We start from the raw sequence: 11,954 nt of genomic DNA, 5'->3' as shown, positions 1-11,954 counted from the left end.
GCAGTTTTGTATGCGGTTGTTATACGTTTTGAGATCACATCTAACACAAGAACAAATAACCACACCTAGTAAATGAGCATGCTGTTTCTTAAGACTGATATTTCAATTAAACATTCCTTTTGTAACCAACATCAGAACAATGCATAATAATAATGAATATTTCAACAGTCACCACAGAACCATTACAGGCAGCATTAGAGAGGAGAATGATTGCTCTGCCCTGGCTCCATGGCTTCCTGTTTGGCTGACGGAAGCAGGGCTGGTAAAAGCTGCAAGCAGATCTCTGAGTGAGGGCACTCAAATAAGGTCATCAGGTCACCCTTCATGCTCAGAACACACGTAGGCCCAGACCCTGACCGGGTGTCTCTCCAGATACTGGCATGGACGAAGGCGAAAGTAATCACACAGCAGAAGGGAGCACAGTCACTGATAGTTCACTTTGGCTTCAATTTGAACCACATCGATTGGGGTCTGTGTAGTTTGTTTGCCTGCAGCGATTGCTGTAATAATGCTCTCAAATCCCAAGAGCCAGCCCTGAGTATCAATAACTGGTTTCCTAGAAGCACTCTGACCATATTCATACTGACTGACAGAACATTTACAAAGCCACTACCACTAAGTCAAAGTGGTCAGTGAAGGAAGGGACAGTATCGCCGCAGCTCATGATCAGCGCTAATTGACAAAGACTGCTAATTGGACATGTCAGCCATAAAAACTCCTGTCTGTCAAGAGAGACCCTCCCCCCTCTCAACATGCCTTCTCTCGCCACTCAGGGCCTAGGCGAGGCGCGGTAATGAGGGGCCGTGATGGCCGCTGACGATAAGGAGGCGACAGTGGCGCTTGTGAGATGGAGGGCCTTGCTAATGCAATCTTGCCCCTGTCGTCTGGACCGGGCAGCAGTGGCGTGCAGCGAGCCAGTGAGAGCAGGGAACAGTATGGCAGGGAGCGTCGGGCTTGCCCCGGGTCTTATATAAATGGGGGGCTCCGCCTTTCTGCCTTCATCGCACTGGCCCATATGCTTCCTGTAGCAGCCTTCTCAATCTCCCTCTTCTCCTCCTCCTCCTCCTCCTCCTCCTTGCCCTCACTGCCAGGAGGGGTTCTGAGCCTGTGCCCCTTGTGCCAGCCTGCCTGGCTCCCCCTTGCCTGCTGCTGCTGCCACTGCCGCTGCCACTGCCACTGCCACTGCTACTGCCGTCTTTGTCTCCTAGCAACCCAGGGCCTGCCCTAGCCCCGGGTGTCTCTTTATTCAGAGCGACAGGCTAGGGCAGCCTGTAACGGCACCCAGAGCTGGCCTTACCCGCGCACACACACACACACACACACACACACACACACACTCAAACACAAACACATACTCACTCACTCACTCACTCACTCACACACACATGCACACACGCACACACGCACACACACCGACACACACACACACTTACTCACACACACACACGCACACAAACACACACACACACACGCACACTAACACACACATGCACACAAACACACTCACACACTCACACACTAACACACACACACACACACACACACACACACACACACACACACACACACACACACACACGCACAGAGCACCCAGGCAGAAGCCCTAAAACCCTTGATGTTCTTTTTTGAAACACCTTCTTCTGGCCTTGGAGCGCCCACTGCCCCACAAAGCAGCCTGGTAGAATAGAGCTGGTAGATGCCAGGAATGAGTGAGGTTCTAGTAGATGCCAGGAATGAGTGAGGTTCTAGTAGATGCCAGGAATGAGTGAGGTTCTAGTAGATGCCAGGAATGAGTGAGGTTCTAGTAGATGCCAGGAATGAGTGAGGTTCTAGTAGATGCCAGGAATGAGTGAGGTTCTAGTAGATGCCAGGAATGAGTGAGGTTCTAGTAGATATGAGTGAGGTTCTAGTAGATATGAGTGAGGTTCTAGTAGATATGAGTGAGGTTCTAGTAGATATGAGTGAGGTTCTAGTAGATGCCAGTAATGAGTGAGGTTCTAGTAGATATGAGTGAGGTTCTAGTAGATATGAGTGAGGTTCTAGTAGATGCCAGGAATGAGTGAGGTTCTAGTAGATATGAGTGAGGTTCTAGTAGATATGAGTGAGGTTCTAGTAGATATGAGTGAGGTTCTAGTAGATGCCAGTAATGAGTGAGGTTCTAGTAGATATGAGTGAGGTTCTAGTAGATATGAGTGAGGTTCTAGTAGATATGAGTGAGGTTCTAGTAGATGCCAGTAATGAGTGAGGTTCTAGTAGATATGAGTGAGGTTCTAGTAGATGCCAGGAATGAGTGAGGTTCTAGTAGATATGAGTGAGGTTCTAGTAGATGCCAGGAATGAGTGAGGTTCTAGTAAAGTAACGCTTCTTCCTCCTCTCTGTAGATGTTGATTAGATGTTTCAGGATGTGTAAATTATTTTCTCTCTCTGGATTTATTTTTGCCAGAATTTAAACAAATTAAATGTAGTGTGGACCTTTGCTCTAACCATATGGATGAGCTGAGCCCTACAGCCACCAGGGGGCAGCGAAAGCACGTCAGAGAGATGTGTGTGGAAGCTTACATAGCGGCACTTGTCTTTTGTTCATCAGTCAAAAAATATGACACAGTCAATGATGGCAAGCCAGAGAAAAAAATATTATATCAGTCTAAAAAGCCTCCAACTGAAGACTCTGATTCTCACTCTGACCCTTGGACAATATGATCAGTGACTTCATAATTGTACTAGTTTACATCCACATTAATTTGATGCCTCTTACTTTATGTCTTGACACAGGTATTTGTGGGTCATTGGGAAAAATGTGTGGAAGAGGTGGAAGAAACGGTTCTTTGTCTTGGTTCAGGTAAGATTTTCCCTGTCAATGTGTCCATGTTCTGCAGTGTATCTCCTCAAAAGTGAAAGAGCAACCTGTAGTGGCACCTTTCATGACTGCAAACAGGTACCACTGTATTTTATTTACAGTGTCAAAACACGTGTGCCGTTCTGTCTTGTGGCTGACACGGGAGCCTCGGATGGAGTTAAAGCCACATGTCACAGAGCTTTGTTCTAGCCATTTTATTTCCGTCTCCCCATTCTGAGCGAGCGCAGTGTGCTGTCTGCCTCCGCTGTTCTGTGCGGTGTAGAGTATGTCCGCGAGCCACGACTTGACAGGGAGATTGACAGACCAAAGCAGAGGCCCTAGCACTCGCAGCTAAAGGATCCTGAAGAATGCTCCCCACTCTTAGCTCCCAGCCACACGTACAGCAAGTGACAAACACTGGTCAATAGACTGCTGCCTCTCTCTTTCTGTGTGTGTGTGTGTGTGTATTTGTGTGTATGTATGTGTGTTTGTGTGCTTGTCTGTTTGAGTTTGTGTCTCCGTTTGTGTTTTTTTTTGGAGGGGGGGCGGGTTGCAAATGCTTAGAAAAATCCGATATGCTCCTTGGTGTTTGTGCCGTGTGAAGGAGAGAGGGAGAGAGACAGGCAGAGAGAGAGAGTGAGAGAGGGTCTGTTTATGCCCATGTATTATTTGTTCTTTTCACAGTTTTTCTTTTTCCTTTCTTTTTTTCTGCATCTTCTGTTTTGTGTCATGCTAAGTCCCGTGTAAGTATTTTTTTTCCTCGCTCTCTGTATCTCCCACGGTTTGGTGTCCCTGTTCTTATCACACCTTGAGAAACAGAATGCACACTTCAAGTGGATTCAGATGTATTTGCCCATTTCAACACAGGCCTGCTGGAATTAATCACACTGCTTCTGGTGAAAGTGGAATAAACTGGGATGTGCAAATACGTTAAACTCAGTTACCCTCCAGACATTCATAGTTGTGAATTAAGTGATGGTTTAACACACCGATAGCCATTTACAGAGGATCTTGATAGCTAATCAATAGAAATTAAATCAATAGAAATTAAAATGATATGTTTATGTTTTGATTAGAGATGAAATAAAGTAATATAGATAGTTTTGACAGTGGAATCAGTATCAAAGTAATGTTTCCATGTCAGTGCTCTCCATCCACTACCTCATGTGTCGCCCCCGTGAACCCTTGATCAGCCTTTACAAAAACTCACATTCCCCTAAACGCGCCCATCATTACCGCGTCCCGCGGCCCTCTTTGCTCCAGAGACAAACAAGCAGCTCGTCAGCGCACCGGCCCTGATTGACACTTGATTGACGCGTCCCTTGATTCTTTATAAATAGCTCGCCTTTGACTGTGGGGGTGTTTACTCCGGGAGAGGATATTGCTTTACTCTGCTGAATTATTCATAAGCAGTTAATTACAGCACCGGGCGGATCACTTACAGCTCCGTGTTGACGGTCACTGGCGTGGTCGTAGCCGTAGCGACGTGCGTGTCACTCGGAGGCCAGACTGAGCGCTCCTGGCCCCAGCCTATGTCCCAATCATTCTGCACTCTGGTCACGCCGTGGTCCAGGGCTCAGCAACCCCACAAAATGGCTGTTGTGTTTCAGGAAGGTGGGACCACTCAGTGGATGGTTCTTGTCCTCTCTCTCCCATCCCACACCCCTCCACTTATACGCACACACACACACACACACACACACACACACACCCGATCACCCTGAAAGATTGAGTTCTGTTGTTTTGCTCACAGAAGTGGCAATCGGCGAGCACGCTAAACTGATGCGCTTTCAGTGGGGAGGTGAAAGGATGTTGTGCTACTGTGAAACTGTGTTTTGACTAAACCCAAGAGTCGAGGAATCACACTTGTGAGCATCTCACCACCAACCCCCCCCTCCCCTCTTTCTCCAACACACACACACACACACACACACACACACACACACACACACACACACACACACACACACACACACACAGACACACACACACACACACACACACACACACACACACACACACACACACACACACACACACACACACACACAAACACACACACACGCATAAATACACACACACACACACACACACACACACACACACACACACACACACATACACACACACACAAAAACAGACACACACACACACATATTCATTTGGAACGTCACACACAGAGTTCAGACAGCCTCCAGATCTGACTTTTTCCCTGCTACTTCATGTCCCCAGCAACATGGCAGCAAATTGGAAGCATAAGCCCAATATTTATGATGCAAAGTGAAGTGTAATTATTCCGCCGTCTGGAGGCTGGCCGCCAGACACTCATTGATTTTTTTTTCTTCTCTTTCCCTCCGTCCTCCCCACTTCTCGGCTCCCCTTTCATTTCTTGGCTCAGTGCTGAAGTCTTAAGCAGTTGAATATGGTAATGTTATGAATGGCCAAAGGGATGGTGTGTGTGTGGGGGTGATGGGTTAATGTGGTGTGTGTGTGTGTAAGGAGAGTGGGGGGGTTGTTTGGCATGCTCAGGCGACATGCGCACATGAAGCGGTCAAATGCAGCGGCGGTTGCGGCGGCAACGGCGGCATCGATCGGGGAGTTCAAGCTCACCGGCCTCGGCACAATGCAATTTATAGACTGTCGACAAATAACAAGGTTATTTAAAAGAGCGGATGTGCACCGTGCAATCAGGGGGAGCAAAGTCATTTAAAATCCTTTAACTGTCAGTTTGACAGCAGGTCACCGGGCTCCCCACACCCCCACCAGCACTCCAGCCCCCCCCCCCCCCCCCCCCCCCCTGCCTTCAGCCTCTCTGTCCTGCCTCGCTTCCTGACAAGCCCAAACTTGATGCCATGATTGGTGCTGGAGGTAGGGGCTGAGGGTGGGGATTTCTGCATGGAGGGTGTCCATCTTTGTTTGCGTGTGTGTGTGTGTGTGTGTGTGTGCGTGTGCAGGAGGGGGGTTGGTGTTTTGGGGGGTAGTGTGTGTTCATGTGTGTGTGTTTGTGTGTACACTCGTGCACACGCCCTGCTGTTATCCTGAAGGCTGACGAGTCGGATTGGGGCCCTGCAGGCAAACCGACCCTCCCACCCCCACCCACCCCTCCCGTCAGAGCCGTGACATTGAATTTATGGTGTCATCCAGAGGCTGCGCTCGGGCAGGGGAGTGGTAGCTGCCACTTGCAGCAGAGGTGACAATCTGGGTGGCCGCACTGGGCTGGGCATGTCCGCGCTGCCTCTGATATGACTGGCACCTAGCAATCGGGCTCAACGTCGCTTGTGACAGAGTGTCACTCCGGTGCTCGTCCGTTTGGTGCTGAGTGACAGAGCCGGCCCTGAACCCGCCCTGCTGTTGGCCCTGGCAACGGCCCCCTGACTGCCTGCCTGCCTGGATGCTCTAAGGCCCCGCTGGCCTGACTGTCATCCTGCGCTCCCTCAGAGAAGTGCGGGCGGGGATGTGGGTGGCTTCCTGAACGCAGACACACACACAAACACACACACACACACACACACACACACACACACACACACACACACACACACACACACACACACACACACACAGAAACAGACACAGACAAACACACACACACATACACACACACACACTGGTGTTTGTGTTGTGTGTGATCCTGTGCTCCTGATTCTTGCGTAGGTGAGCCAGTACACCTTCGCCATGTGCAGCTACAGAGAGAAGAAGGCTGAGCCTGTGGAGCTTCTGCAGCTGGACGGGTACACTGTGGACTACACCGACCCTCAGCCAGGTCACTGCTCATGCATGTACACACACACACACACACACACACACACACACACACACACAGACACTCTCTCTTTCTCTCTGTCTCACAGACACACATACATGCACACAAATACTAATACACATAAACACAGACATGCACATATAATGCACACCTCATTAATGCAATCCAAATACCGGTAATTAGGCAGTGAGCTGGCATAATGAGCTTCTTGTTAAGTTTAATGAATGTAATTGCATGGTCTGATTCTTTGTTTAAGATCTTGTGCAGTGTTGTCTTATGAGATGCAGTTAGTTGTAACATAAATATGTTGCAGAAATAATTGCATATTGCACATTCTTTCTTTCTTTCTTTCTTATACTAAATCACCTGAGTTGTCTAATGCACACTCATTTTAACTTTTATAAAAGTTCTTAAGATCTTAAGGACATTTGAAGGGGCAAGCTTAGACAGGTTTTAGGCCACAGCGCTGACACTTTTAACACAGCAAAAATGGCTGCTTGTGCTGGCCTTTGCCCCCTGCAGGCCTGGACGGTGGCCGGGCCTTCTTCAACGCCGTGAAGGAGGGTGACACTGTGATCTTCGCCAGCGATGACGAACAGGACCGCATCCTGTGGGTCCAGGCCATGTACCGGGCCACGGGCCAGTCCCACAAGCCTGTGCCGCCCACTCAGATCCAAAAGCTCAATGCCAAAGGGGGCACGGCGCCCCAGCTGGACGCGCCCATCTCTCAGTTCTGTAAGTATGCCTGAGTTCATGCCCATGTGGTACCGGCTATTAATGCTGCCAGAAACCTCCTCATTGCGCTCAGCTCTGTTTTTCTGCAGGTCCAGTATAGCGTGACAGCTTTTGAACACCATGGCTGTTCCTTCTACAGCAAGTGCATGTTCTCCTGTGATATACTCTAACAATAGGCTGACCTCCCATGGCTATGCTAAGGCGTATGGGTCATCTATGTTGTTATGGACTCCCATAGAGACAACCTAACAGGACACAGGGATTGTGCTTCACAACCAACCCGCCTGTAGTCGTAGGTATGTAGATATTGGGCCAGTTTAGACACAGGCACAGGCACAGGTTCATGTCAGCCTGCTTAGAACATCTGCCTTGTAGAGGGACATACCTCATTGAATTTGTGTCACAGCTATTAAGGAGTTGCATTTGTATTACATAATGTATATAATTGTTGTCACAAGTATGGGTCACAAGTATGAGGCTTTTTTTTGCAGCCTTTGCTGGTTTGCTGGCTAAAATGATTTAAAGCATTAACTTCCTAATAAAGGTACATTAAAGTTTTGGCATACTTTTAGACTTAGGTCAAGACTTTCTGCTGTGGCACAAAAGGGTGTTAGACTTCGCATTCAGTTCATCTGACTGACAACTCTGGAAGTACGATACATGAAGACAGATTGATTGGTCTTTTGTGAGTGGACTCCTCAAAAGGAATATCTCTTAACAATATTTGAATGTATTTATAGAGACTGGTCAAAGATCATCTTACTTGTGTACTCTGTGCCCGCACTGTGGTATTCACTCTCTTTTGTTCGGATATTCATTTCTAGATATTCATGACTGGGTTTCTGTTTCAATTTCTTTTGCTTTAAACTCTTTCTTTCATTTCCTCTGTATGTGTTTCTCACACCGTTCTGTCTCTCAAAATGTGTGTTTCTGTATGAAGTGTTATCTTTGCTGTATCTCTTCTACTCTCTTCCCCTGTATCTCTCTCTCTCTCTCTCTCTTTTTTCCCTTCCTGTTTCTATCTCTCCCTCCCGTCAGTCATGCTTTGCTTCTCTTCTCTTCTCTTCTCTTCTCTTCTCTTCTCTTCTCTTCTTTCCTGTCCACGTGTTCAGCAGCTAGGGTGAGGCTCCTGTCTGCTCTGCCACACTCTTGTTGCTAGTCTTTATGTCATTCTGGTGTGTTCCTTCTTACCCTGCTACCTTGTAGCCGGACTGAAGGGTAAGTGCATCCCTGTAGTAGGCACAGTTCAGATAATCCACCTCCGGTTATCTGACATGAGCAATGTGCAATTCACTCTCCCTCCTTCCTCCTCTGCCTCTGCTACATCCTCCTCCCTGTTTCTTTCTAAATCTCCCTCCCCCTCTCTATCTCTCTCAATTCATACCCTAGTCTTTTCTAGATATATTTTCTTTCCCTCTGATTTTGACTTAAGTTTGTAAATGTTTTTAGGTATTGAAGCACATTTTTTTCCATCCTTGGCAGATCAGGCTGCATGTGACTTCAACTGATTTTATTTAATATGATAAAATTCAGCATACTTGCCTTCTCTATAATGATAGTAATAATAATAATAATAATATACAATGTTCCTCTTGGTAAAGCAGTCATATAAATTTGTACGTACAGTGTAAAATTAGAGTATAACTGTTCGCTGCATCTGTAACGAACTAAACAGCCAGAGACATTCAATTCACAATTTCCCCAACGCTTTAGCCACAGTTACTGCGCCCTCACAATTATGGCTGTTGATTTATTGGTGTAAATTGAATTTGGTGGAAATGGCTGCTTCTGTGGGCTACTATCAAAGCCCCCTTCACCACACAGGTGCCAGTAATGACCATGTTAAAAGTGCCATATCATGAATAAAACAGTGAGGATGTGGCGAGATTATTTCTGGAAGCAATCAATGAAATGTTACCAAATAACAACTTGCTAGTTCACACTCGTTTGTCTGTATGGTGCAATGCAATGCCACAAATTAGCGTACGCTACAAATGACATATTTTGTTTATCAGGCAAACAATAGAGAAAAAAGTGATTTCTTGTTTTTTTTTAGCATTTGAGATGTGTAAAGAGATGTTATTAAATTATACTGTCATCCCACATTTGTTTGCAGAAAGTGTCATTGCGTCTTCGTGAAGCCGTGGCGAAGGCCGCGAGACTGCTCAAGGCAAATTTAATTTACCTCGTTCTCCTTTGCCTGGGCAGAGGCACAAATTGACAATTGGCACTGACCACGCTTTACCACAGAGGGCTAAAGGGGCTTCCATCGCTACGTGTTTCAGTACCGATCAGAGTTGGCAAATATGTATATGGAGTATTGTGAATGCGGAAGACTACCAGGTTTGATGCCATGCCCATGCTCCTCGGTTCTTCCAGTTCTTCCTGCTCTGACACGGCCTTGTGGACTAACACGAGCCTCACATTTCCTCTCCACACAGGGAGATACAAGCGTAACATGGTTTGGCCTCACGTTTCCACTCCACACAGGGAGATACAAGCGTGACATGGTTTGGCCTCACGTTTCCACTCCACACAGGGAGATACAAGCGTAACATGGTTTGGCCTCACGTTTCCACTCCACACAGGGAGATACAAGCGTAACATGGTTTGGCCTCACGTTTCCACTCCACACAGGGAGATACAAGCGTTACATGGTTTGGCCTCACGTTTCCACTCCACACAGGGAGATACAAGCGTAACATGGTTTGGCCTCACGTTTCCACTCCACACAGGGAGATACAAGCGTAACATGGTTTGGCCTCACGTTTCCACTCCACACAGGGAGATACAAGCGTTACATGGTTTGGCCTCACGTTTCCACTCCACACAGGGAGATACAAGCGTAACATGGTTTGGCCTCACGTTTCCACTCCACACAGGGAGATACAAGCGTAACATGGTTTGGCCTCACGTTTCCACTCCACACAGGGAGATACAAGCGTAACATGGTTTGGCCTCACGTTTCCACTCCACACAGGGAGATACAAGCGTTACATGGTTTGGCCTCACGTTTCCACTCCACACAGGGAGATACAAGCGTAACATGGTTTGTTTTGGTGAGAATTGGGCCACACGTGCTGATGATCCACAGTACACTGACCTGACCTTTCAAAGAATGAAGGCTCTCCTCTCCTCTCCTCCTGTTGTTGGTCCCATGTGTCATGCATGAGTAGAGTCTGGTTGTAGAGATATGGTACTGTAACATAAGTAGAAGTGGCTTCTGTATGAAGCCATCACACCACTGCACCGCACCAAGGTCTTGTCAACTTGCAATGTTCAGGTGTGATATCATTTAAATTGTAAACTGCTGATGCTCACTACAGGTTTCCCAAAAGGGACTAATTTAAAAGCATGAGCCATATTTTCATTTCGGAACATAGAGGGTTTATGTATGTATTTATTTATTTCAATGTAACAAATGTTTCGGACAAAACCAATGACCACTTACATTTGGATTGAAGTTTTCTAAGGTCTCCCTATCTCTATTAATCTCTCTCTCTTTCTCTTTCTCTTTCTCTCGTTCCCCACCCCTCACTCAAAGGGGAACCATGCTGTCAGTTCAAGATTGAGCCCCGAGCACCAGGATGCCCAAAGCCAAAGGCACGCCTGTGTCACTCTTCCATTCTCTCCCATTCTAGTGACACATAAGTGAGGGGCGAGTGACGGAGTGGGTGTGTGGGGCTGATGGGGGGGGGGGGGGGGGGGGGCATGTGCATGGGGGGTCAGTCCTTCATAGAGATGGGGGGGGGGGGGCATGCGCTAAATAGCCCCAAATGTTCTGCTCTCAACTCTCCTGATGCACAGATCTATAAATGAATAGTAGCCATCAATCATTGTCATTTCTCCTCTTGCCCAGCTCAGACGCGGCGGACTAATGTCATTGTCTGTTACTGTCCACATCCCCTGCACCTCAGTCCACGCGATGTCAAAGCCGACATGACAGCCGCATGTTGAATTGGACAAAAGGGACACAAAGTCACCCCTTTTTTTATTTGGGTTTATCTGCATCATATCAGTGCAACCTTTGTTGTTTCTGCTGGCTTCAGGGTGACGGACAGCTGGGTGACCCCATCATCAGGTCTGGCCCCAGGAGCAAAGGGACAGAGCTATGATTCACTTAGACACATTTATGTAGATTATTCCAAGGCTCCATAAGACATATTCTTATGTGGATGCACCTAGCAGGAATATTTGTGTTACTTTTGTTTGAAGCTATATGTGATTTTTTAAATGATGCTTGCAGATTCGTGTAGACTTGCATTATGAATAGTAAGTTGATACAATAGTCAAATTTGATCAACAAGCTCAACAGTTTGTCTGTTATTATTGTAATTTTTTGGTCTTGTTGGTAAAGACATTATTTTTTCTGAAAACTTTTTAATGTACTAGCTGCCTGAATTCAAATACAACAAAATATTTACAGCAGCCTTACTGCAAAAAAGATTCTGAAGTAAATAATTTAATCTTGAATTTCCTATTATATCAGTAAAAAAGTATCAAAGAATTTGTAGATTTTTGTGAGAACTTAGGTCTCCATGTTTCCATGTCTGTACCTGCAGGAGCAGCAGGAGCAGCTGTAAATGTGTGTGCAGGGGGTTTGTGTGTGTGGAGGCCAGT

The 11,954-nt window shown here is 46.9% G+C and overlaps 1 protein-coding gene across 3 annotated transcripts in view; it reads left to right on the top strand.

The window, feature by feature from the left end:
- The window catches only part of cadpsa (Ca2+-dependent activator protein for secretion a), a gene marked incomplete at both ends in the record, with an annotated part of 109,526 nt that overhangs the window by 52,075 nt on the left and 45,497 nt on the right, over window positions 1–11,954 (top strand). For all 3 annotated transcript variants that reach the window (XM_080845572.1, XM_080845570.1, XM_080845571.1), the window contains 3 exons: window positions 2,773–2,839; window positions 6,491–6,599; window positions 7,122–7,334. In XM_080845572.1, coding sequence (XP_080701698.1) covers window positions 2,773–2,839; window positions 6,491–6,599; window positions 7,122–7,334 — 389 coding nt within the window. The remainder of the gene's footprint in view (window positions 1–2,772; window positions 2,840–6,490; window positions 6,600–7,121; window positions 7,335–11,954) is intronic.

Source organism: Sprattus sprattus (genome assembly GCF_963457725.1).
Source record: "Sprattus sprattus genome assembly, chromosome: 10".
Lineage (NCBI taxonomy): Eukaryota > Metazoa > Chordata > Actinopteri > Clupeiformes > Clupeidae > Sprattus > Sprattus sprattus.
This window is presented reverse-complemented; position numbering and strand designations above follow the sequence as displayed.